General features: G+C 46.2%; 1 protein-coding gene and 1 long non-coding RNA gene across 6 annotated transcripts; one reads left to right on the top strand and one right to left on the bottom strand.

The window, feature by feature from the left end:
* Window positions 1-341: 341 nt before the first annotated feature.
* CLTA (clathrin light chain A) lies at window positions 342-26,084 on the top strand. 5 transcript variants are annotated; one of them, XM_036076132.2, is made up of 7 exons: window positions 342-695; window positions 6,518-6,555; window positions 8,811-8,928; window positions 13,841-13,952; window positions 18,290-18,343; window positions 19,467-19,502; window positions 20,468-20,898. In XM_036076132.2, the coding sequence occupies exons 1-7, from the start codon at window positions 479-481 to the stop codon at window positions 20,637-20,639; spliced, it is 747 nt and encodes a 248-aa protein (XP_035932025.1). In that variant the 5' UTR covers window positions 342-478; the 3' UTR covers window positions 20,640-20,898. The 5 variants fall into 5 exon arrangements, with proteins under 5 accessions (XP_035932025.1, XP_035932026.1, XP_035932027.1 ...); XM_036076133.2 differs by lacking the exon at window positions 19,467-19,502; XM_036076134.2 differs by lacking the exon at window positions 18,290-18,343.
* LOC144380035 (uncharacterized) lies at window positions 21,014-25,377 on the bottom strand. Its single transcript, XR_013443751.1, has 3 exons — window positions 25,234-25,377; window positions 22,061-22,173; window positions 21,014-21,763 (listed from the first exon to the last, which is right to left on the bottom strand). It is a non-coding gene; the product is annotated as an uncharacterized LOC144380035 (long non-coding RNA).
* Window positions 26,085-26,552: the final 468 nt, after the last annotated feature.

The following is a 26,552-nucleotide window of genomic DNA, read 5'->3' on the forward strand; positions in this document are numbered from 1 at the left end:
TAAGCAGCTTGCCTCTTTAGTCGACCGATCGATCGTTGCGGCCCTCCTTCACCTCACCTCCGGCTCTGGCACTTGAGTCTCCGCAGAGGTGGCAGTCCACGGGCAGGGCAGCCCCAAAGGCCAGGCAGGGAAGGCTGCTTTAGGTCAAGCCACTTCCGCTCCCTCGGGCCTTGCTGGGCTCACCATCCTCACAGCCGCCGCGGCCCGAGTCACGAGTTTTCCTCGGGGGCCCGCCCCTCCTCCTGCTGATTGGGTAGTTCTTGAACCATCGCTGTCCTCTGATTGGTTGTTATCCCTTCGGCTCTCCAACACCGCCTACACCAACCGGATATAGGGGCAGGGTTTCCGCTTCCGTCTTCTCTCTCCAGCTTGTCGTCGGATCGCGGTCGCCGCCACAGCAGCCGCTGCGGGGCGCGGTGTTGGTGGGTCGGTTGGCGTGTCGCTCAACGTCGGTGTCCGTGCCGTTGAACTGCCCGCCATGGCTGAACTAGATCCGTTCGGCGCTCCTGCCGGCGCTCCCGGCGGCCCCGCGCTAGGGAACGGGGTGGCCGGTGCCGGCGAAGAAGACCCGGCCGCGGCCTTCTTGGCGCAGCAAGAGAGCGAGATTGCGGGCATCGAGAACGACGAGGCCTTCGCCATCCTGGACGGCGGTGCCCCTGGGCCCCAGCCGCACGGCGAGCCGCCAGGGGGTCCGGGTGAGAGTGCGGCGGCGTTTGGGGCGGGAGGGCTTGTATAGAAACTCGGCCCAGAGTGGGTCTGAGGGCTCTGTGTCACTCTTGTTTCTTGCTGAACCGGGAGGTTAAGGAAGAGTGCAAGGAGAAAACGAGACCCCGGCCCAGTCATAGCAGTAAGCCTAGGTTCGGGGAGCCTACTCAGTGGTATGAGTATGTTTGAGTGCTCCCGGACGGGGCAGAGCGAGGAAGCAAAGAAAATAGGGTGACCGGCCGAAGAGCTCGAAGAAGCCCGTTCAGTCCAGGAACTTTTCATTGAGCACTTGCTGTGCTTTGAGCCTGGCCACTCAAACACAGCCGCATTGGCGCAGTTTGGCCAGACTTAAAGGCAAGCCTAAGCCCGGCACAGAACCAGTTATTAGGAAAGGAGGGCAGAAAAAAATGAGAATACTAGTATCATTTTTGAGATGTATACAAACAAAAACGGAAATGCAATGCAGTATTTAAGCACTTCAGGTGTACGGAATGTTGGATTATGGGGAGGAAAAGAGGCGTGAATAGGGAACTCAAGGAGGGTGTTCTAATCCTGGAGGAAGAAACTCCAGCCAAAGAAGGCTAAGAGTTTTATCATTTGTCGAACGGATTATGGCCGGGATTTCTGAAGCTCTGTTTCCTCTAGGAACAGCTTTGGTAGGCAGTGTTGCCTAAGCAGAATTTAAGATTAGCCTGAACTAGTCTTCCAAAAGGTGAATAGAGAATGTAGGGTGGCCTTTTCCCAGCCAAACTCAAGCAAAGACAAACAAAAAATGAGCACTAGGATGCCAGTTTGACCTCTGAATGCCTTACCTGTGTGTGATGCTTTGAATTACAGTGGGAGGAAAAGATGGGGGGAAGAGACCTATTCAGTAGAATGAGGAAGTAGGAAATTAGCTGGAAGAAATGAGACCTGGGTTTTCATTTACTTAAAAAAAAAAAAAATTCTAATTAAAGGAGAACAGGGCACTGGTGGGGCAGATAGGAGTGTTTGTACTACTCTAACCTCAAACCTTAAGGAGCCAGGCAGATAACATAAATGAGAGAAACCTGCTGGGAATGAGACACTACGGAGTGTTGGAGACTGAGGTTTTTTTTTAATTATTATTTTTAAAGATTTTATTTATTTATTTGAGAGAGAGAAAGAGATAGCACAAGAGGGGGGAGCGGGAGAGGGAGAAGCAGACTCCCCGCTGAGCAGGGAGCCGGATGCGGGCTCAATCCCGGGACTCCAGGATCATGACCTGAGCCGAAGGCAGTCGCTTAACCAACTGAGCCACCCAGGCGCCCTGGAGACTGAGGTTTTGGTGCACTAGAGTTGTCCTCTATGAAAGCATTCAGACTCAGAAATCTCAAATTATTGTGCCAGCCAGGCGGAGCCATTTTTTGAGTAGGGGTAGGGAGACTGCTCATTTGCAGCCTCTGAGTTTTTATCCTGTACCATATTACCTCCTAAGCAAATTAGCCCTCCAATAAGAATTTACACGAGAACATATGATACACCTGAAAAATGCGAATTTCAGCAAGCAGGTTGGACTGAACCGGGTTGTGGCTGGGAGATGAAGTTGGCTTTAAGTCAATAGGGTTTTGTTGTTGGGTGGTGTTTATTAACATTTGACGGAGAATCATAAAATTTACTTCTTAGATCCTTAGTTTACTTCCCTCATTTAATATAAGAAAACTTATGAGTCCTGCAGAGAAATGACTTGCTTAAGAAAAAAAGGGCAAGTTCTTAGCTATGCCCCCAGTTTCCCTACCCGTAGACTGTACCATATGCCGTTACAGTTGTTTCCGCAGGGGTATCACGGGACAAGAGATTGTCATTTCTGAAAGGCAGTGTGGCTGCCTTGGGTAGGACAGAGTTGGGAGAAGCAGGACCCATAATTAGAAAACTCCTGATTCAAGGACAATGTCACTCTTGCTTACAGTTGTATCCCTAGTGCCTAGCAGGGTGTCTGGCACATAGTAGATAGAAAGGTATGAACAAAAATACTAGGTCCAAGAGTCCTGTAGAGAAATGACAAATCTTGATGATGAGCAGTTTGGAGAGGTAAAAGGGAGAGGGTAGAGTTGGATACACAGGTCCCTTGTGCATTAAGCTTTCAGCAAAGGGAAGGAAGGGATCACTGCTGACTTAGTTTCTAGGAAGGACTTTCTTAGTGAACTAAGCATTTAGTGATTTAAAGCCAGACCTCTGACAGTGTAATTGAGGTTGGCAGTAGTGCAGTGGTCAGCACTTCCTTTGGGGATTAGAGAACTAGTTGGACACTTTCCTTTCTTTCCTTGAAAAGAGGCACTCTAGTGGTTGAGATTTCTGTGCTGTCCTAGTCTGCTTGAGTGTAAATTTAACTTTGTGGTCTCAGGCAGCTTTGGTCACCGCCACTGCCCTGCCTTAGATTTTTCACCAGTACAAGGTACAGATATATACCACATAGGGTTCCTGGGATTACATTAGCACCTGTAATGTACTAATGTATTACACACAGTACTTGGTATATTACTGCCGCGGTACCTGGCTGTACTCTTATTCCTTGGGAGTAGGAAGAGAGAGGCATTACAAAGCCTATAGGCCTTGGGGTGTGCTGAGGAAACAGATTTTAGGAGAGAGCCCTGTATCTGATATGTTACTATACAGAGATTCATCGGCAGGAGACTCTAACAGATGGAGGAGTAACCTTGGGGAAAACTCCCCATGAAGGATGGGAGCAGGCAAAAACCGGAGGGTCTGAGCCTTGGAGGACTCCTTCAGTTGTAAGGAGATCTGGAGAAGGGAGGTAAGTTTAAAGGTAGGAGGTAACCAGCTGAGTGAAGTGGCTCAGATACTGAGGAAGAGCAAGTAGTCAGGAAAGAGGCCGCATAAGTCTAGAGCTGTTGTAAAGCCCTCAATTATGAGGGCCGAGGAGGTTGGAGAAAGGGGTGAGTAAGGAGCTACGGAGAGAGTATGGCAGTGAGGCACTGGGTGTTGTTTCTGACAAGTCTTTCCTTGGAGGAGGAAGAGAGGCACGTGAATTAAAGGAAAGCCTTCTGGAGGAGGAGAGTAACTTTCTTGGTAGCAGTGGTGGAGAAAAGTTCAGGGAAATTTCGTGCTTGACAATTAGTACTGTATGCTTGCCGCATGCCGGTTCTCTGTAGCTGCAGATTCACGCCGTACCTGCAGGCTAAGTAGTGGCATCCTGTTTCAGATAAAGCATCATGGAAGTTAAGGAGTGTTCCTAAGGTAGCAAGCTAATACACGTCTCCACTGGAATTCATCAAACCCATGTCTGCTTGACTTCCAGTGGATGGGCACCATGGCAAGTCGAAGGTGGGTTTGGGACAAAATTTCTTCTCTGGAAACTTACTCTGGCCCTTGTTTCTCTCTGGAGTTCCTGAGATGCCCTAGAAAGTTTCCTTCTGGAGCATCAGGTTGCTTAGCTTAGTTGTCTTAAGATGTCTTTCTGTATGTTTTGTAGCAACAGGCAGGTCTTTGACTTGGGCCAGTTGAATGTCAGGACAGTAATAAGAGCTCAAAGCACTTGCCAGTGGGTTTGGATGAGTCTTTGGTCCTAAAGGACAGGCAGCATGTGACTTAGGAGGAGGTATGGGATGAAAATTGCTTCTAGTTTTGTGTATGGTGTAGTGATCAAAGGCTCTCATATTGGGAATGGCCCTGGGCTGGAATATATTAACTGGATAGTTGGTGTGTTAAATGTAATATATTAACCAGAATTTAGGCCTAGGCCTGGCCATGCTAACCATTGTAAGTTCTAGGAGTCAAAATTATCTCACTCTTTTCTATCTTACATAAAAATAAATTCCAGGTGGATTAAAGAGAGGCATTTTTGTTTTTTTTAGTACCAGAAGAAACCATATAAAATGACAATGGGGGAGGGGCGCCTGGGTGGCTCAGTCGTTAAGCGTCTGTCTTCGGCTCAGGTCATGATCCCAGGGTCCTGGGATCGAGTCCCGCATCGGGCTCCCTGCTCCGCGGGATGCCTGCTTCTCCCTCTCCCACTCCCCCTGCTTGTATTCCCTCTCTCACTGTGTCTCTCTATCAAATAAATAAGTAAAATCTTTAAAAAAAAAAAAAAATGACAACGGGGGAATATTTGTAATATGAGAGGACAAATAATAATACAAAGTGAATAGAGATCAAAAGATAGCAGAAAAATGGGCAAAACTCAGACAATTCAGTAAAGAAGAAAATCAAACGTCAGCTACATGATTACCTCACAAGAAAAGAGATTGGCAGGACAAAGCCACCTAAGTTTTTTCCCTGCTGTCAACTTAGCAAAAATTTAAAAACCTAAAACTCCATCTTTAGTATCACTAAGAGTCTGAGAAATGGGGCGGTCATGTGCTGCTGGTAGTAATATAAATGAGACACTAAAAGGGGGCAAATGGTCAGTATTTAGAAGTTTTTAAAATGTATATCCTGTGACCCAAGAATCTCTATCTTGAAGGTCGGCTGCTGGAGGGTCTTCAGGGCGACCAGCATGGTGTCACCGCGCCGGGCAGCTCCGGGTGCTGCCCGCCGGGTATGGTCTGTGCTAGCGGTTCTAGATGAAGGGATTTCTTACTGAGGAGCAACTGAATATGCCCCCCCAAATACTTGTATTAGTTTTTGAGCACTAGGTGCATCTCTTCTGTCATCTTCCCTATCCCACCCCATGCAATAAGTTTGAAAAAAAAGAAATTGGACAAATCAGTAGTTTGAAAAAAAAAATTTGGACAAAATAATGGAAGTCCTACATAGTAGGTGGTAAATATGGGTCAGCCAACAAATCCTGAGTTCAGAATGTGTAGGCAGAAGCTAAAAATGGTGCCTTTGTCTAGGCTTTCGAAAGGATGGCAGGCAGCCCTGTGCAGACTGCCTCTTCGTGATGGCTTGTGGGGCAGGGCTTAGGATGCATACTTACTGGGCAGCTGAATTACTGAGACACTGAATGGGTTAAAAAAAAGGGGGGGGGGCGCCTGGGGTCCTTGCAGATAGACCAGAGCGTGCTGGATATAAAGGCTGCCCTCCTCTCAAGCAGGCCCAAGATTGCCAGATCTTCTGTCTGCTTACCCTTGCCCCAAAACCTAGACATCCTGAATTCGTGAAATTTTCTGACTTAATAGTGTTTTAAATATGTTCAGCCTGTGGACCACCATTTTATGCTATATGGATTGATGGTCTCTAGGTCTTACTTAAAAAAGATCGTTTCCACATTTTTCAAATGGACTTTCTTATTTAGCTCATGAGTGAATTGTGCCAGTAAGACTGGATCGTACACCACACTTTGAGTTTTTTGTAACTTGTATCCTTGAAAATACTGACTTAATTTGGTATGCCCAGATCTTACTATCCCAGACTAGTTCCAGGGGTCTAGAGGAATTAGCTGAGGAAGTCTCAACTGTAGACCCTTAGGTCTACAGGCACAGGATGGAGAGTCCTGACCCCCAAGAAAGCACCTTGGTTTGAACATGAAGCTGCATGTCCTTGGCTCACTGAATGATTCCAGGCCCCACTTTGCCTTCTCCAGAACTTTCATGGAGAAACACTGTTGCTCTATGAGACTCTTCTGCCAGGCATCCATGTGTTCTCTCTCTAGGGCAAAAGATCAAAAAGCTTTTGAACTGGGGGTTTGGTACAGATTTTTCCATTTTGGTGAAGTAATTTGTGTATAAGCACATCTTGGTTTCATTAAACAGGAAGTCAGTCGTTGCTCTGTCTGGTGCATAGCACAGGGATAGCATTAGTATAATTTACAGTACCTGTATTAGACTTGGTAATGCTTTGGCCCAGCATTTGACTAGTCCTGACTGACCGACTGAAATTTTATGTCTTGCAGATGCCGTGGATGGAGTGATGAATGGCGAGTACTACCAGGTACAGAATACTCTGATTATGTTAAAAGATAGTGGTTGAGTCTTCCTTTCCTGTGATTTGAATTGATTGACCTAGAAAGGACCCCACTCCTTTGACTTTCCTAGATGTATTAGTACTGGGTATGTTACCTGCTAAAATGGAAGGATTTGAAGAGAAGTAACATTGATCATTCCTTTAAAACGTTACTGACCTGGCCCTAGTATTACTGATTTTACTCTCAAGAAATGAGCTTTCATGGTGATGATGATAGCAGTGGCTAATTTAAACACTATGTGCCATGCACTGTCAGGCACTGTTTATGTTTACTCTTTAATTCTCTCAACAACCTGGGGGACCTGTACTATTATTCCTGTTTTACAAATGAAGAAACTGAGGCACAAAGTAGTCTAAAAGTAACAAAGGTGGTATGCAGTGGGGCCAGCATTTGAACCTTTGAGATTGTCTTGGGGCGGGGGGGGGGGTTGGAATTTGTGGTGACTGCCATTATTTTCCCTCTGTATCACTAGGTGTTGAGTTGCCAGCCCAACTCAGATTAGCTTAAACACAAAAAGTCTTACCAGTTTATATTATTGAAGTGTCCTTCAACCAGGACTCTGACTCAGTTCCCCTAGGACTTTGGCTCTGCTTGCTAAGTGTGCATTTTTGTGCTCAAGCTTTTTTCTTGGTGGTCAAATGACTACAGCACTTCCGGGCTTCTCGTGTGCCTGTCATGTTATCTAGAACAAGATGGGGGTTTTTCCTCTTCTCCCAACCACCCAAGAAAAATCTTGCATTTCCTTCTGGACCAACTGGAAGTAGTCACTACAGCCTGGGGAAATAGCATGATGCTTTGCTTATGCCTGGGTTTCTGCCCGTCCCTCAACCAGTTCACTGGCAGGAAGGATGTTAGTCTAATTGGTTTAAACCAAGGACGGACTAACTTTTTCGTAAAGTACCAGATAGTAAACATTTTAAGCTTTGTCGTAACTGTGTCAAACTACTCTTTTTTTTTTTTTTTTTTTTTTATTCATTCGAGACACAGCATGAGCAGGGGGAGAAGCAGAGGGAGGGGGAGAAGCAGACTCCCTGCAGAGCAGGGAGCCCGACGCGGGGCTTGATCCCAGGACCCTGGGATCATGACCTGAGCCGAAGGCAGATGCTTCACTATCTGAGCCACCCAGGCGCCCTGTTTTTTGTGTGTGTGTGTATGTGTCAAACTACTCTTGCTGTGATGTGCAAGCATCCACAGACAGTACGTGAATGAATGCACCTGGCTGTGTTCCAGTAGAATTTAATTACAAAAACAAGCAGCTGGCCTGGACTCTAGTTTCCAGTGCCTGGTTTAGAGTTTAGCCCTTAGAGTGAGACGGAATGGGGTTCAGAACCTGGCTCTACCTCTTAGTAGCTGTGAATTGGACATGTCATTTCTCTGTGCCTCAGGTTAGTCCTATCAAATGTGAAATGAGAATCAAAACTTTGCAGGTTGCTTGGGAGATAAAGCTTTTATGTGCCTGACACATGGAAAGTGTCAATAAGTTAGTTACTAATACTTTCAGTAATTATTCCATCTTTTTATAGTCTGATTAGGTGAACCTGGAATTTATTCCCTAGTTCAGCAGGTGAAAAATTTTCTAAAGATTAAATTCTAGTTGAGTTTTATCAGTTTATTAGCTGTCAGACCTTACCCACTATGAAGAATCTGCCCCGCACTCCGCCCCCCCCCACTTGTGACTCCTATTTGCTTGCCTTTTTATTCTTTTCCTTGGTGTGACTAGTGACTGCATGTTTTCTTTTGGACTCCTTTTTATCCAGAATTCACCTATTTTGGTTAGGTGGTATCAAGTGCTCTTTTTCCTGCATTATGTAATAGCATTTAGAAGTTTTAGGTTCTGGGCCTTGCTGTGCAGTGTATTTACCTTTGTTACTTTGAAGATCCCACATAAGCTGTGTGTCAAGTGAGGAAACTAAAACCATTAACACTGTTTCCTAGTCAGTCCATGACCCACCTCCCCTGCTTTCCTCTCTCCCACTTCTGTCCCAGTTATTAACAGGCAGGCTAACAACTACTCTGCCTCCCTTGTGGATTGTAAGGATTAGGTGCAGTAATGTTGAGAGCTCCCTATGAGCATGTAAGGTTGTGTTGTTGCTTTTAAGGTAATCCTTTAACATGTTAAAGCGGCCGTCAGTACATAACCAGGGGTGTTCTACCGTGTATGAAGCGCATTTCAGGAAGGCGTGTTTGGTACTGATAGAACACAATTGTTTTTTGTGTTAAGGAGAGTAATGGTCCAACAGACAGTTACGCAGCTATTTCACAAGTGGATCGATTGCAATCAGAGCCTGAAAGTATCCGTAAATGGAGAGAAGAGCAAACGGAACGCTTGGAAGCCCTTGGTAAGGAATCTTTTTCTGTCTTTGGGTGTCTTGTTTTCAATGGAATAGTTGACCTTGACTCTTAGCTCTTTTTAACTGGAATTAGCCATAATGTCCTTGTCTAGTATGTGGGAAGATCTCTTCCTCAGCCTGAGGGGTCACAAGGCCACCCACAGGGAGATGCTTAATTACAGGCCATTTTGTGAGGAATAGGGCAGCTCAGAGAGCCACCACCAAGTGCATCCTCTCGGGAAGAGCAGAGCAGAGTCCTGAGCTTGCAGCGAAGAAAGAGTAGGTTCAAGGCCCAGGCTTAACTCTTCCCAGCTGTGGGCACTTGGTGGTTCAAACCTTGTAGAGTTTGTTTGTCTGTGGGGTAAGATCAGTGTTACCAACTCCAGGGTTCGTCTGAGATGGTGTTTATGAGAGTGTTGTGTAAACTTGAAGGTCTCCAGGTAAGAGACTTCAAAGTCCATTTATCGTTTCTAGGCTGAATTTAAGGTAACGCTTTAAGAAGAAAATGTGAAGTATGTTAGGAAACATGTACAATTTGATTTTCCTACTCTAATATCCCTGTAAGCTAAGTTTGTATGTTTTTGTAAGTGAGGAAAGTGAGACTCCTCGAACAAGTTTTTGAATCACACAGCTAAGAAGCAGTAGCGTCAGAACTCAGCTTACGTCCGCCCTGCTTCATAGCCCGTACCCCTCCATCCATCAGCCACCGTGCATGTCGTGTACGCCGTCCCGCCGAGATCAGTGCCAGCCGGCCTGGCCTGGCCTTTGGTGAAGAACTGTGTACGTGGGCTGTTGCTTTTGGTCAAGATCAGGAGACTTGGTATCTATATGTAGGTGGCTTGCAGAGGTATGGCACCGTGTGGAGATAAAGCCATGGGGTATTCTTTCCTCAGCTTTTTATTAAAATTTCAAACACGGGTGCCTGGCTGGCTCAGTTGGTAGAGTGTGCAACTCTTGATCTCGGGGTTGTGAGTTCAAGCCCCACATTGGGTGTAGAGATTACTTAATAAAACTTGAAATAAAATTTCAAACCAAATAGTTAAGAGTAAAATGAACTTGTGTGCACCCCCTTAGATTCAGTGATTAACATTTTGCCATATTGGGTTATCTTTATGTAAATGAAGCATGTATGTATGTATATGTTTTATACACACACATTTCTCATCCACTTTCAGATCCTCTCTTTCATGCTTAAATATTTTATTGTATATCTGGAAATAATGATGTTCTTCTGTGTACCAACGACGTCAGCATTATTAGTCCTTCATGGGAACCACTGAATTAGTAAAAACTGACTCCTTGTTTTTCAAATAGCGTTAACTGACACCTAGAAGTAGGACCCAGTTAGTGCCAAATCGGTTCTCTTTCCAGCCCAGTTTATGTGGCTCTCAGAACAAAGGGCACACTTCCGTTTGACCCTTTATGGCACTCTCCGCTAGCATTTCTTGGGTGGAAGTATCACAGATCTGTGCTGGTCCGTATGGTAGCCACTAGCCACATGGGGCTCTTAAGCACTTGAAATGTGACTAGTATGACTGGGAAACTGAATTTTTAATTTTAGTAAGTAGCCACATGTGGCTAGGAGCTTCTGTACTGGATAGCGCAGCTTTACAAAGATGGAAACTGTCTTCATGAGATGCTGGTAGCTTTAGTCGTGGCTTGTTCCTTGTGTGTCTCTTCTGAGCGGGCGGAGGCAGGACTTCGCTGGTACTAGTATTTGTCAGGTTACAGAACCCAACTTTCATCTTTTCTCTTTCCCCAAAGTTTAGCAAAGTTATCTTCTCCATGGAGACAATACACTTTGGTCATGTTGGTGTCTGGGAAAATTGCCTCCCCCCCCCCCCTTCAGTGATCAGATTGGGCACTTTGGGAATATTCCATGAAGTGTTTTCTTAACACTTTTTTTTTTTTTTAAGATTTTATTTATTTATTTGAGACAGAATGAGAGAGAGAGAGAGAGCACATGAGAGGGGGGAGGGTCAGAGGGAGAAGCAGACTCCCTGCTGAGCAGGGAGCCCGATGCGGGACTCGATCCAGGGACTCCAGGATCATGACCTGAGCCGAAGGCAGTCGCTTAACCAACTGAGCCACCCAGGTGCCCTCCATGAAGTGTTTTCTTAAGATGCTTTTCTGAAGTCAAATATTTGGCTTTGCGATTGAATTAAATTGGTCTGTGAACTAGGTGTTTCTTCAGTTTCCTCTTTTTTTCTTTGCAAAAACTGTGAGAAAGCACAAGATGCTAAATATAGAGAACCAGTGTGCGTGGTTTTCAGCTTAGCTGGTGACTGCGTTCTCAGAGTTTTCTTTTCCAGGGACAGTAAGAAGGACTGCCCAAGAAGATGGCTATCAGTGTGCCCTGCTCTCCAAGGGGACTCTTCAGCCTTCCCTCCCTCTTCTCATGCCCAGATGCAGATTATATTGTCGCTTGGATCTTTGTCCTACTGAGCTAAGCATTTAAGAACTCTAAATTCCTTTTTTTTTTTTTTAAAGATTTTATTTGAGAGAGACCGAGATAGCACAAGCAGGGGGCAGGGGGGAACAGCATAGGGAGAGGGAGAAGCAGGCTCCCTGCTGAGTAGGGAGCCCAATGCAGGGCTCAATCCCAGGACCCTGGGATCATGACCTGAGCCGAAGGCAGACGCTTAACCAACTGAGCCACCCAGATGTCCCAGAATTCTAAATTCTTATTGCCAGTGTCACTTTTTTCAAAAATCTGTAAAAGCAAGAAGACAATTTAAAGGGATGGTTTTATGCAGTAACTACAATCTGTGCAGGTGGTTACAATTTTTATTCAGATTAATTTTTCAGAGAGAAATTTCTATATTTTATTCCTGGTATATTAAAACTTTAAAAAAATCTTTACAAAGAAAGGAAATACTCTCCATTCAAAAAGTAGTGTTTCAGAAGTGATTTCACCACTCTTGAAAAGGAGATTTTAACCTTAGTATTTTTCAGTTTCTTGTCCACATGCGCTGCCAGCCCACAGCATGTCCCGCCGCATCCTAGCGCCCTCCATTCCGCTTCTGCTTCATGCCACGGACACATACCGGAAGTCTGCTGTATAGAGTTGACTCATCAGTGGAAATCTGAGTAAAAGAATCCTGAGTGGGGCGCCTGGGTGGCTCAGGTCATGATCTCAGGGTTGTGAGATTGAGCCCCATGTCGGGCTCCACACTGGGCGTGAAGCCTCAAGACTCTCCCTCTCTCCCTTTGTGGGTCCCCCCCCATCTCTCAAAAAAAAAATTGATAGGTCACCTTCTGATAAGTTAAATAACAGGGTAACAGGTTCTTTATAATCTGAAACTTTGGGGGAGTTTCTAGCTGCTAACAAGCTATTTCCAGTAGTTACAGACAGAGCCTTCTGCAGGTTGTTACTGTAAGACGTTCTTGGAAAGGACCTAAAAATGCCCTGAAGTGCTTCATTTCTTCCCTTCATTCGCCGCCACCACCACTGCTTTCTCCTCTTCCGGGATGCGAGCTAGTTACAGGTCGGGCTCTGGCTCTGCGCTGTCCGGACTCTTGTCTGGATCACTGGTGACCACCTTCTAGTCACATCTTGTGATTGTTTCTAGGTTTTCCTTTCCATCCCTCCCTTCGGAGGCAGCTTAATGAAGAAAGAACATGTAAGCTTCAGAGTCAGACCTGGGTTTGAATCTTAGCTCTGCTACTTACTTTAGGAAAGGTTACTCAAACTTTCTGAGCTATAGTTTTTCTCAGTGCTGAACATGGGTCTAGAGTTTACCTTCTCGGGATTGTTGTAAAGATTAAAGGAGAGGTCTATTACAAAACACCTGCCAGAGAGGATGCTTAAGAATGTGTTTCAGGTGAAATCTCAGGGTAACTTCAGATGTCACCTGCAGCGGTAGCTATGACCTGCATTTCTATCTCTTGCTATCTGCTGACTTGGTCTTCTTAGCTAGTTGTCATATTTGAAAATCCAGTCTGGCAAACTTGCTAAGTTTGTTTTCTCTCTCATTCTAGAACCTTCTGGATAACTGCTAATGATTCTGCCACCCCACCTCAACCCCCTGCAGTCCTCTCCGTTAGAGCTTCTTTAGTTCTGTCCTAGCTCTGCCACAAACTCACTCTGCAGTCTAAGCAGGAATAGATGTTTTGTGGTCCCCCTCAACTTTTAACATCTATGTTCTGTTCCCTGGTTCCTGAATCCTCTCTACCTCTGGTAATTTTAACAATAGCTTTCTGCTTCATTGAAGTGCTTCTACCATGCTCAGTTAAGAGAGTGCCACCTTGTGTTTTACAAAACCATCGATTGGCAGAGTTGGGGTCTTACATTTTCTAAGAAGATTTTTTCAAAGATTATCTAATATCAACGGTCCACCCTGAACTAATACTGGCAGCATAATTATTAAAGAATTCTCCTGGGCGTCTGGGTAGCTCAGTCGGTGGAGCACCTGATTCTTGATTTTAGCCGGTGATCTCAGGGTCCTGGGATTGAGCCCCGAGTTGAGTTCCACACTCAAGGCAGAGTCTGCTTAAGACTTTCTCTCTCTCCCTCTGCCCCCCCAACCCCCCACTCTTGTGCGTGTGCGCTCTCTCAAATCTTAAAAAAAAAAGAAAAAAAATCCTCTAACTGCTTTTTCCCTAGTTGGTGCCCCCGAAGGCTTTTATCTATGTATCATCCTCTCCCCTACCCTGAAAAGAAACCCCAAAACTGGTGAATCCACTAAGATGTCAGTGGACTGAGAGAGAATGTGAAACAACTTGGATAGAATCACTGGGATCAGAGACTGGATGTACAAATAGGGAAATAGAACTTTTTCTTCCCTCCTGATTATTATCCCTCCAACACACACACATATACACACACACACCGTAAGTTTAATAAGACCAAAAGACATTGATGGAGCAAACTTCAGTTTGTGTTTTGCTTCATTTGTGTTTCTTTTCCTTCCCTTCAAAGATGCCAATTCTCGGAAGCAAGAAGCAGAGTGGAAAGAAAAAGCAATAAAGGAGCTAGAAGAGTGGTATGCGAGGCAGGACGAGCAGCTACAGAAAACAAAAGCAAACAACAGGTCAGTCCCCGGGGCTGCTGGCACCGCTTGTTCTCCAAGGTTGAATCCCATTCATTTCTGACGGCCAGTATCGTTCTCACATGTGCTGCCCGCTGTAGTAGGAAGTGTCTCTGCAGGTTTTGGAAAAAGTACTTGAAACATAAAGGTTGCAAGTCTCTCGGGTCTTGGGAGCCTAATTCAGCCTGTCCTTTAGCCACCCCAGTTGTAGTGACTTTAGCTCTTCAGCGAAGAGTTTGGTTAATCTGTATTGCTTGTAATAGTATGAAACGGCAAAAGGGAAGGTTATTTCATGGATCAAATCCACATGTGGAAATGTAACCCTGAAATGAAGGGCCACTTTCATGAACATACCAGGATCTCAGTACTTTCGAGATGATTATAGACTTGGTCATGCTGCATCCCCTAAATACAACCCTGCCTTCTGAAAGCTGCTTTACAAAGGGGTCTGGTAGCAGGAACCGGGTGTGTAATTAGGTAGCCAAGGATGTTCCAACATGGTGACTTCAGAATTAAGGATTCTCTGGGTACTTCTGTGTCTAGGAAAAACTTGAGTTGACTTTTTTAAAATGCTCTTCAGAATGGACTCACTCACGGAAGGTGAAGTAGTTTTGGGGAGAAACCAAGTTCATTCTCCTACCCCCACTGACTGGCACCTGCGGTCTGGACTACTCCACGCTTAAAGTCCACTTGGAAGTAGCTCAGAGAAAGGTAGAGGCAGTGCTGCTGGCCCTGATGGAGACCAGTGGCTCGCCTGCCCTGCTGGATTCAGAGCCCAACTCTCACTCCGTGGTCACTCCACTACCTCCCTGGAAAGAAAGGCTAGACTGAGCCGGGGGTGTTTGTAATTTTCAGGGCAAAGAGCCATAGGTTCCTGCCCTCAGAGGCAGAAGTTGGTTTAAGTGCTCTTGCCTCTGGTAGCTCTTAGATGGAAATGTGTCCAAGAAGAGGGAGTGGACTGCTTTGCCAGCCAGAGTGTGTTGTTTATTGGAGGGCAACGATAGCTGAAGAGATGGACTGTTCTGGGCGGTAGGCTTCAGCTACCGGTCTCTGGCTGGCCAGCCTGGGTTCTGTCAGCTGCCCCTCAGATGGCAGGCTGGAGCCTGTGTCCGCTGGGGGCGTATTCTCCAATTCCAGAGGAAGCTCTGTAAGAAGTATGGTGGGGACTGCTCTCCGCTCTTGGTGTCGAGTTGCTTGGGGGAGCATTTGCTACCAGGGCTTCTCCTGAGCTTGTGATCAGTTTCAAGTGCTGACAGATCCAGGCTGCTTTATTTTCTGCTCCTTCAAGATGACTGACCCCAGGTACAAGTTCAGATCTCTAAAGGGAGATGAGTGGGTGCTTTGTGCAAGCCCTGTGTGAGGCCCCCTTGATCCTAGCAAGTTGCCCATGAGTCATTCTGCCCTGAAGTACTTGGTAAAACCAGGCTGACCCTCCCTATTCAGGATCCCTGATGGGTAAACAGGTTGACATATAGATTCTCAGACTTAAAAAATGACTGTCAGGAATAGGCTTCTAATGCAGTTTTGCTAAACTGTATCCCTTCTGTAAAGAAAGGAGCTGTCTCTATACAGCATCCGTTGTCCTTGGAGCGAATAAGCACACCTGTTTTAAGGAGCTCAGTCTCCAAGGTTTAGTCCCTCCAGGCCTGGATTTAGGGCTTTGGTACCTTTCTTAGAACTGTAGAATGTGGAGTTGGATGGTCTCATAGATGAACCTCCCAAGTTCCAGACAGGGGAAGAGACTTACACTTGCCACTCACAGAGAATGCACAGCTTTTCCCAAACCAGGTCCCTTGCCTTGCAGAAACCTTGAGGCATAGGGCAGACTCCGTGTCAAACTAGTGGCACACTGGCCTTTGTCACCAGGGTTCCAGGAGAGAAGGGATGGTTTTGACGCTTTATCCCACTTACTCTTCATGGGCTGGGGCAGGAGCCATTTAGAGCAACCGTGGGGGACTCCTTCCAATGGTACAGCCCCTCCCCTGGAGATTTTGACATTACTGACCACTCCCCCTCCATGTTTGACTCTCTAAATGGCGTCCCATGGGACTAAAGGAGTAAGTCCTTTTATATATGTAAAAGAGCTGTCTATAGGTAAATAGTGAATCTCAGGAGAAAATAGAGTCTCCTTTCAAGTATCGGTCTTCCTCTGGATGACTTGTGCAGCAGCTGGATGTTTAAGTGGCCCACAAAGCTAAGGCAGAGCAAGCAGTTTGAGAGAAGAGATGTGGTGGGGAGCAAAGGCTGTTACTATGAGCGTATCATCAGGCCTCCTGCCTTCTAGATGCCCTCACCTAAAACCTCAGGAGCACCTCTGTGCCGGGCATGGTGCTGCGCAGTGGGCGAATGACAGCAGATCTTGCCTTCAGGGCATCTGTAGTCTGGTGTTCCTCTGCAGTTGGCATCTCCTTCCTTTTACCCCAACTCGGGGCCCAAATATTGCTGCACAAGAGCCGTGAATGATTAGTGATAGCCTGTTAGGGGGCGGGGGACACTCCATGGGAGCGAGTCAGAACAGTGTGGACCTGAGACCAGCCCCAGACCATGTGCCTTGCAAACCGTGACAGAAACATTACCCCTTTTACAGGGAGCTCTGGTGCTAACTTTTTATCTTTCAAGATTTATAAAAGTTTGGGGAACCCCTGATTCTCTGTGATGGCAAATATTTTTTCCACGCCACTGGGCGCTATTTATGTGGGTCACTGCTTGAGCACCCTGTGGTCAGGCCCACGTTCCTCCTCCTCCCCCCGTTTCCCTCAGGCTTCCCTGAGGATTGCTGCTTTCAGGCCCCTCTGCTGAGTGAAGAACAAACAGCTAGAGGGGCCGCCTATGGTGATCATGGTTTCCCATTTGCTCCATTTGTCTATACCTGGATGGGGCTATGCTGTCACTGACAGTTCCATAGTCTTGGGGCTAGCTGCAAAGGAGTGGAAGCCTGCCATTCAAGCTTTTGTAGTCTTAGTGATGCCTTGGACCGTAGTCATTCAACCTTTATTTTCTTTGAAATCGATTACGTTTAGCCCTTTGTGTAAACTAAAAGGATTATGGGTTTACAAGCTGGCCTGCCTTTCCTTTCCCACCCACTCATTCTCTCCACAAACAACTATTTTCCTGCTGACTTAGAGTTACAATCAGGCTGTTCTTTTTGCTTTCTTTAAATTTCCACAAACCACCACCTATGTATAAACCAAAATGGGAAAGAAGGAAGGCTGTGTGTGAGTTTAAATAAAAATAAACTGAAATAAAATTACTAGAATTTCCCTTCAAATAAGGGAGCCTAGGTTAATAAGCAGGCATGATCATCCTTAAAAATGTCCCTTCTACTTCCCTGCCCCAAACCAACCTGGCAAAGGACAGGGTAAAACTCCTGGAGGGAGGTTCCCTGCCCACCCACAGTGGTTGTGGTGGGCTGGCCGGGCCAATAAGGTCTAAGCCAGCCTGTCCCCTGGGTTGGAAACTCTTCCACCCAGCATGCCCCCCCTTTTCCTTTTTGTCCCAGAGGCCTGCCATTTTGACCCATGTATGGTATGAGTTAGGGTTAAGTGAAGGTCTGGTTCCTGGGCTGCACCTTGTGACAGCAGTCCCATCTGGCATGGACTGAGCAGACCAGCATCTTCAGGGACAGACAGGAAGCCAGAGCCAGGACTCTTGGCTGCAGTTCTTTGCACCAGACCACTTGCGTCCAGCAACTTTTTCCTCTGAGGTGGGGATTTTGAAATGACCACATCTGTTCCCAGATGACTGAAAAGTGATCCCATTCAGTCAAGGCGGGGAAGCAGGAGTCGGATAATCCAAGACAGAAGTGGCTTTGGCGCGTAGCGTGATGCCTTGTGAGCCTGCCGGAGGCTGCAGGAAGGTGGCCCGGCTTCCTGAGCACCCGCCAGCTGGTGCCGGTGAAAAGAGGCAGGCTTGCTTGGGAGTTCTGCTGCCACCTGGGGTTGAGCAAGGGGCTTCCTGTCCAGGCCTCCTGTTACCTGTAAAGTGTCGATGAGAACACGGTGCCCTAGGTGGCTGGGGTTGAGGATTGGATCAAGTGGACGCAGTAGCTCTAAAAGGGCTTCCCTGGAAGTGGGTGCCGAGACCTGCTCGCTGTGGCAGGGATGACGCCGGGAAGGGCTTGGCAGGGCTCACCCGGGAGAATCCCCAGGGGTAGGCCCGTGGGGAACCTTGCCTGCTGGAGTCTCCAGCGCTTGAAGCCTCCCTGGGTGAGCACCCAGCCTTGGGAGCAGCGCCCCAGAGCACAGTCGTGCCTCTATGATGGATTTGAGATGTTTCTGCTTCTCAATGTTCTCTCTTTTTTCCTGCCTGCTTGCCTGCCTTTTGGACCTCTTGCTGTCTAGGGTGGCAGATGAAGCTTTCTACAAACAACCCTTCGCTGACGTGATTGGTTATGTGTATGTTGCAAAACTAATTCTTTTTCCTGTTTTGATTCTTTTTGTTTAGAGTTAATGCTCCTGTTATATCACAAGTTGTTCTGCTTTCTAAATTATTTCAGACTGGCACTCTGGGGACTGCCTAAGAGTTAGAAGTTTGGGAATATGATCCATCGATTGTCGTGTAGAAGCGTGACTCCCTTTAACTCTGAGAGCCTTTTTTCCACATTTGGGGTTTTGGAGGGAAGGAAGTGGATTCCCTTTTAAAGTGTGGGTCATTTGTGACCTGGTTGGGGAAGGCTTTGGGACTGGGGTGGGCTCGTAAGCTGTTGCTGCCACCACTGCTGCCCCCCTGCTTGGGAGCCAGGGTGGGGCAGCACTTTCTACATTGGGTTCTTTTGAAGAACATGTGGGGTTGGTTGCTTCTCCCTTGGGAGCAGAGGAGGTTGTCTCATGGGGGGGGGGAATCCTGTAACTTTCTCTTTTGATGTGGGAAATTTAGTGGCCAGCTTCTGATGCCTATCCCCCCACTTTGGCACAAAGAAGCCCCAGCTTTTTAAGGTCAGGATAGCCAAAGCTGTCTGATAGGCCACAATGGCTTTTCCCCCCAAAGAAAACTGCATCTTCTCTGGAAAAACATTGGACTCTTGTATTCAAAGCAGTATTGCCGAAGACGACTTGGAAACAATGCTTGCTGTTTCCTCAAAAATTAGGACTCCATTTTGATGGAAGGGAGATGAGGGTAGAAGGAAGGACCACAGGCGGGAAGGGTGGACGACAGGTTCATGTCTGTAGAGCGTCTTATCTTAGGGCCTGTGACCTCGACATGTTCATCCCTTTAGAATACAGAGCGGGGTTTCCTGGGTCCCCAGATGCATTTGCAATGAGATTTGTGAAATGCTGGACTTACAGGTGCTGTTGGATTGATTTTTGCACATTCTCTCTGGAGTAGAACTGGAGACTGGAAAGGTCGAGTCTGGGTTTGCTGGGCAGCAGGGTGGCCCAGCAAAGCCAGCTGCACGTTCCCAAGTGTAGATGGAGTGGCAAGGGCATGTCTAGCTTACTGACCATCTGCATTGAGCTCATTCTCATTTTCTATATCTGACCTAAAGTTTCTCTCGTTTTTCTTCTCTTCACCTTTAAGCACAAACATAAACCATCCTTGCTACAGCCTAGAACAGTTAAGTAAACCTTTCTCACTGCCCCTAACTGTGTGTGCCATGAAGTCGCAGTGTTGTAGTGGCTCGGGCTGCAGCAGTGTTTGCCACGGCCATCCTTGTGAGCGTGCCACCCCTCCGTCCCCACAGACCGGTCATCTCCATCGCTTTCGCTTCGCCCGTGATGCTTGTTGGAGTAGATGAATATAGTGTGTCTTCCCGCCTCTTTCCGCTGTCCTTTCAGGCTGTAGCTCCCACCAGTTCCCAGCTGGGGGTGGGCTGACCTTGATGGGAAAGAATGTTGGAGCAGCCTCCTACCCAAAAGCAGCTAACACTGATTGGCTCTTTAGCCATTGGGCACCCAGCCCTTCCAGAGCGTGCCCTGAGTGACCCAAGGCACCTGGCTGGAGAGAAAATGGCCAACTTGCAGCTCAACTGGAGAATGTCCTAACAAACCCCCTTCCAGAATGGCTTTAGTCTCTAGTGCCTGCTCGCATGGGAGCTGTGTCTTGAATTCCTTTTGATTTGCCCTGTTTCTCTACGGTCTTAGGAATAAATCCAGAGGCTATCGTGCAATGACCGGTGGGCTTTTGAGAAGTCTCTCAATTCACTTGAACCTCAGTAGAGCCCACCATCAACTCCTGTGCACATTCCTGACCGGCCTGCTGCTTTGCTCCTGTTGCTGAAGGCAGTGCATAGCTGGCTAAGGACTTGCTTTTCTAATGCTCTGTACTGACAGAGAGTGAGCCCTGAACCAAACACCTGTATTCCAACATTTTACACAGCGGTCCGGGCACCCTGTGCCTAGGAGAACTGGCCACGGGTCTGCTCCCGAGTCGGACCTGAGCCAGGGGCTGTTCCTCTTTGGAAAACCAGAACGCCAGGAAGTCAGGCATGAAGAGGCAGTCACTTCTGTCACAAGGCAGCCGCCAGGTAGCTCACGGGGGGGATTCTGCATTAAACCAACATATTGTGTTGTTGCTTCCAGGGCAGCAGAAGAAGCCTTTGTAAACGACATAGACGAGTCGTCCCCAGGCACTGAGTGGGAACGGGTGGCCCGGCTGTGTGACTTTAACCCCAAGTCCAGCAAACAGGCCAAAGACGTCTCCCGCATGCGCTCTGTCCTCATCTCCCTCAAGCAGGCCCCCTTGGTGCACTGAAGAGCCACGCTGTGGAAACACTACATCTGCAAGATCTTAATCCTACTCAGTGAAGCTCTTCACAGTAATTGGATTAATTATGTTGAGTTCTTTTGGACCAAACCTTTTTTGTCTTTAGAGTTGATCATTGTTTGTGATTGCATGTTTCCTTCAGCTCTGTTCTCCCTGGCAGCCAGAGAGGAGGGGGGGAAGCCTCCCAAAGGTAGCCTCAACCTCTACTTTTGTGCATTATTCTGAGAATAAATTTGTTTCAAACAAACATGAAGCTTCATTACTGAATTCAAGACCTGCTGCAGCTTGGAGAGAGATTTTAAGGGATGAAGAATTTCCTGTTACCATTTCTAGGACCGCAGAGGCACAGCCACTGAGTGTCCACCCCTGCCTCGAACTCCGAGAGCTCCAAGTTACAACAATTGATTGATAGTAGGGTTCTGTGGAAGTTTCCATTTGAAAAAGGAAGTTCTGTGGCTAAAAATTAACCTCTCGTTGCCCAGCTGAGATAGAGCTGGGAATCCCCTCACCAGCCCAGACATTTTCTCCCAGCTGGCTCTTGCCACTGTCCCCTACTTCAGGGTCTTGGATAGTATTTTTCAACAGGGGTCTCTCTGGCTATATATTATTCCTTCAGATTCAGTCAGTAAACCTGAATCAGGGTGGCGTTACTGTGTGGCTAGTCCCATTACTCTGGACTCCCACAGTACACGTGGGGGGGGTCTGTGCCAGCCCTAGCAACTCTGTTCCTATTTCACTTGTCAAATCCTTCAACTAGGCCTTACTGGCCAATACACTAAGCACATGTGGTTATTTAAATAAAAGTACATTTCTAGCCCTAGATCTCATACGCTCAGTGGCCACGGTTAGGTAGCATCCCAACTGCACAGCACAGAACGTTTCCATCATCACAGAAAGTTCTGGACCATACTGATCTACACAATAGGCACCACTAAGACACTGTGCTCCGTTCAGGCAATGGTTCGAGCAACTAATAAAGCCAAGTCAAATCTGCTTATAGTTACCTGATACTTCCAAGCTGGAGACTCATGCAAACTCCCGTAGTACCGCTCAGGAGAAGGGTCGGTATCGGCAAGAAGGAAAATCTGCCCTCTCTCCTATGGTAATTAGGTCTGGAGGGGAGAGGAAACTCCATTACTTTTCTGCCCATGTGCTCCCTGCCCGCCCGCCCCCACCCCGCCCCGCCAAAGCTTAGTTGGGCATTCTTTGATCTGGCTCACGTTTCTGGCCTCTGCTCACTCCTTCCCTTTAGCCACTTACGGTTGCAATCAAGTAATCACTCACTGTTCACCATTTATTACTTCAAAAATGTCAGTCCAATTTAAGAATCAGCTCAAAGGTCACCTCCACCAGTGCCTTCCCTTACTCCCCTCCGTGACGTCCCATGGCTTCTACCTGGGGCAGCTTACCTTTTGGTATTCTCTTGGTGGTGGTATCTGGACTAGTCTTGGCCTCCCGTGCCAGATGGGCTTCTTGAGGGTAGATGTGGCAGTTGTAAAAGATCAGTAAAGTCTGACATGCCCTACATCAAGAAGTGACTGGTTAATATGACAAAAGTACTGCTATGGGACTTGCGAAGCTACATCATAAAAGGCAGCAGAGCTTACAGCTGGTCTGCTGGCACACGCGAGCTGTGTAGGCTGGTAGTCCGTGTGTCACCACGGTAAACACCCTGGAGCCACATTCTGTGATGAAGCCCAAACCAGCCCACACAGACCCTGAAACGACAAGCAGAGAGAAATGCCTGGCCAGTCCCTAGTGTTCTAACCTCCTGCTACTCTGGCTCTAGCCACTGTAACTGCAAATGCATCAGATACCCTGAGTCAGAACTGCCAAGGAGAACCTTTCCTACATTCCTAATCCATAGAAACCATGAGAGAAATGATTACTGTTTGAACCTCTTAAGTTTTGAGTTCTGTTCCACAGCAGTAACTTCGAACTGTTTCTGATGCCTCCATTACCCACAAGGGGCTCCATAAAAAGAAGGGAGTTGGTCCACGAACTCAGTGTTCAACATTTAAACTTCTTTCTTGGGGCCACTTTGCTTTTAATGTCAATATTTTAAGTTATTTAACACAGTATTAGAAGTTCTAGCCAGAGCAATTAGGCAAGAAAAAGAAAAGGCTGTAAGTCTGGAAGTAAAGCTGTCAGTATTTGCAGATAACATGGCATTATATATAGAAAACCCTAAAGACCAAAAAATGTTGGAACTAATTCAGTAAAGTTACAGGACACAAAATCAGTATACAGCAATCTTTCGCATTTCTGTACATGCACAACAAACTAAAGAAACTAGAGAAATTAAGAAAACAATCCCATTTACAATGGCATCAGAAAGAACAAAATACCCAGGAATAAATTTAAAGACGTGAAAGACCTGTACACTGAAAACTCTCAGAGATTAACGAAGGAAAACGAAAACAAATAAATGGAAAGCTACTCCATGTTTACAGATTGGAAGAATATTAAAATATTCACACTACCCAAAGCAACTTACAGAATCAGTGCAATCTCTCAAGATTCCAATGGCACATTTTAAAACAATCCTAAGGGGTGCCTGGGTGTAGCAGTCGGTTGAGCAACCAACTCTTGGTTTCATCTCAGGGTTATGAGATTGATCACCGCCTCAGGCTCCGTGCTCAGCGTGGAGTCTGCTTAAGACTCCTCTCTCTCTGCCCCTCTCCCCCTGACCAAATAAATCCTACAAAAAATAAAACAATCCTAAAATGTGTATGGAACCCTAAAAGACCCCAAATAGCCAACATAACCTTGAGAAAGAAGAACAAAGCTGGAGGCATCATGCTCCCTAATTTCAAACTATATTACAAATCTTTACTAATCAAAACAGTATGCTCTGGATCAACAGAATAGAGAGCCTAGAAATAAACCCATGGATGTATGGTCAGTTAATTTATGACAAAGGAGGCAAGAATATATAATTGAGAAAAGACAGTCTCTTCAGTAAATGCTGTTGGGAAAATTAGATCACTATCTTACACCCACAAAAATTAACTCAAAATGGATTAAAGACTTGAATGTAAGACCTGAAACCAATAGGCAGTAAGCTCCTTGACATCTATCTTGGTGATTTTTTTAATCATACCCCAAAAGCAAAAATGAATAAGCGGGACTATCAAACTAAAAAGCTTCTGCACAGCAAAGAAAACCAACAAAAAGTGAAAAGGCAACCTGATGAATGGGAGAAAGTATTTGCAAATCGTATCTGCTAAGGGGTTAATATTCAAAATATATTTAAAAACTCCTATAGGGGCGCCTGGGTGGCTCAGTCGGTTAAGTGTCTGCCTTCAGCTCAGGTCATGATCCCAGGGTCCTGGGATCAAGAGCCCCATGTCGGGCTCCCTGCTCAGCCAGGGAGCCTGCTTCTCACTCTCCCTCTGCTTGCCTCTCCCTCTGCCTGTGGCTCCCCCTGCTTGTGCTCTCCCTGTCAAATAAATAAAAATCTTTTTAAAATAAAAACTCCTATAACTCAGGACGCCTGGGTGGCTCAGTCAGTTAAGCATCTGCGTTCGGCTCAGGTCATGATCCCAGGGTTCAGCATGGAGTCTGCTTCTCCCCCCTCTGCCACTCCCCCTGCTTGTGCTCTCGCTCTCTCTCAAATAAATAAAATCTTTTAAAAAAATAATAAAAACTCCTATAACTCAATAGCAGAAACTAAAAACCCAAATAAAAATTAGGCAGGGGATCTGAATAGACATCTTTCTAAAGATACACAGATGGGGGCGCCTGGGTGGCTCAGTCAGTTAAGCGGCTGCCTTCGACTCAGGTCATGATCCTGGGGCCCTGGGATCGAGCCCCGCGTCGGGCTCCCTGCTCAGTGGAGAGTCTGCTTCTCCCCCTCTCTCTGCCTACTTGTGCTCTCTCTCTGTCAAATAAATGAATGAAAAATCTAAAAAAAAAAAAAAAAAAAGATACACAGATGGACAACAGATAGATGAATAGATGCTCAATATCCCCAATCAGGGAAATGCAAATCAGAACCACAAATGAGATATCACCTTATACCTGTTACAATGGCTATTATCAGAAAGACAAGTGTTGGTGAGAATGTGGAGAAAAGGGAACCCTTGTGCTGTGCTGGTGGGAAAGCAAACTGGTGCAGCCACTGTGGAAAACGGTGTGGAGGTTCCTCAAAGATTTAAAAATAAAACTACAAGAATATATATGTGTATATAGACATGTGTATATACAAATATGTGTACCTATATACACGTATATTTTTATACATTTTCTGTATATATTTTTTCATATGTATATATACACACACACAATGAAGTATTATTCAGCCATAAAAAAAGAACGGAATATTGCCATTTTTGACATGGATAGACCTTGAGGGCAAAGTCAGAGAAAGACAAATACTGTGTGATCTCACTTGTATGTGAAATGTAAAAACGAAAAACCAACAACCAGGCTCATAGATAAAACCAGTAAGAGACTGGTGGTTGTCCAAGGTGAAGGGTGGGGAGGGGGTGGGTGAAATGGGTAAAGGGAGTCAGAAGGTACAAATGCCCAGTTATAAAAGAAGTCACAGGGAAGTGACGTACAGCATGGCGAGGCCTACCTTCTAGATGGTGCACCCTCAGCTCCACAGCACTGTAACAGAGAGAACATCGCAGTAACGTGAGTCAAATGAGTTTTCTGGTTTCCCTGTGCATATAAATGCTTATACTGTAGTCTGTTAAGTGTGCAACAGCATTATGTCTAAAAAATGTACATACCTTAATTAAAAAATACTAGCCATCGGTGGCGCCTGGGTGGCTCAGTCGTTGAGCGTCTGCCTTCGGCTCAGGTCATGATCCCAGGGTCCTGGGATCGAGCCCCGCATCGGGCTTCCTGGTCTGCAGGAGGCCTGCTTCTCCCTCTTCCACTCCCCCTGCTTGTGTTCTCTCTCTCGCTGTGTATCTCGCTCTGTCAAATAAATAAAATCTTTAAAAAAAAAAAAAAAATACTAGCCATCATCTGAGCTTTCAGCGAGTTGTAATCTTTTTGCCGGTGGAGGGTCTTGCTGTCGAAATTGATGGCTCCTGACTGATCAGGGTGGTGGGTGCTAAAGGCTGGGGCGGCTGGGGCGGCTGGGGCAAGTTCTTAAAATAAGACAATGAAGTTTGCTACATCAGTTGACTCCTCCTTTCATCACGAACAATTTCTCTGTAACATTTGATGCTGTTTGATAGCATTTTACCCACAGAATTTCTTTTGAAATTGGAGTCAGTTCTCAAACCCTGCCGCTGCTTTATCAACTAAGTTTATGTAATTTCTAAATTCTTTGTTGTCATTTCAGCAGTTTCCACGGCATCTTCACCAGGAGTAGATTCCATCTCAAGAAACCACTTTCTTTGCTCATCAATAAGAAGCAACTCCTCGTCTGTTAAAGTTTTATCCTGAGATTATAACAATTCAGATACATCTCCAGGCTCCAGTTCTAATTCTAGTTCTTTTGCTATTTCTACCACATCTGCACTTACTTCCTTAAGTCTTGAACCCCTCAAAGTCATCTGTGAGGGTTAAATCAACTTCTTCCAAACTGCCGTTCCTGTTGCTATTTTGACCACTTCCATGAATCATTAATTTTTTTTTTTTTTTTAAGTAGGCTCCATGCCCAGCATGGAGTGCAATGTGGGGCTTGAACTCACGACCTGAGGTTAAAACCTGAGCTGAAGAGTTGGACACTCAACCAACTGTGAACCACCCGGGTGCCCCACGAATGTTCTTAATGGCATTGGGAATGGTGATTTCCAGAAGGTTTTCAATTAACTTTGCCCAGATCCGTCAAAGGAATCACCATCCACGGCAGTTGTAGCCTGACGAAATGTATTTCTTAAACAATAAGACTTGAAAGTTGAAATGACTACTCAATCCATGGGCTGCAGGGTGGATGTT

The sequence above is a fragment of the Halichoerus grypus genome, chromosome 14, assembly GCF_964656455.1.
Source record: "Halichoerus grypus chromosome 14, mHalGry1.hap1.1, whole genome shotgun sequence".
In the NCBI taxonomy this organism is placed as follows: Eukaryota; Metazoa; Chordata; class Mammalia; order Carnivora; family Phocidae; genus Halichoerus; species Halichoerus grypus.

What these genes read in the sequence shown, in the direction of transcription:
- CLTA (XM_036076132.2), top strand. Translation starts at nt 479, where the DNA reads ATGGCTGAACTAGATCCGTTCGGCGCTCCTGCCGGCGCTCCCGGCGGC. An exon ending in TGAATGGCGAGTACTACCAG is followed by an intron (nt 6,556 to 8,810) that starts GTACAGAATACT and finishes TTTTGTGTTAAG; the next exon opens with GAGAGTAATGGTCCAACAGA. An exon ending in GCTGACGTGATTGGTTATGT is followed by an intron (nt 18,344 to 19,466) that starts GTATGTTGCAAA and finishes TTCACCTTTAAG; the next exon opens with CACAAACATAAACCATCCTT.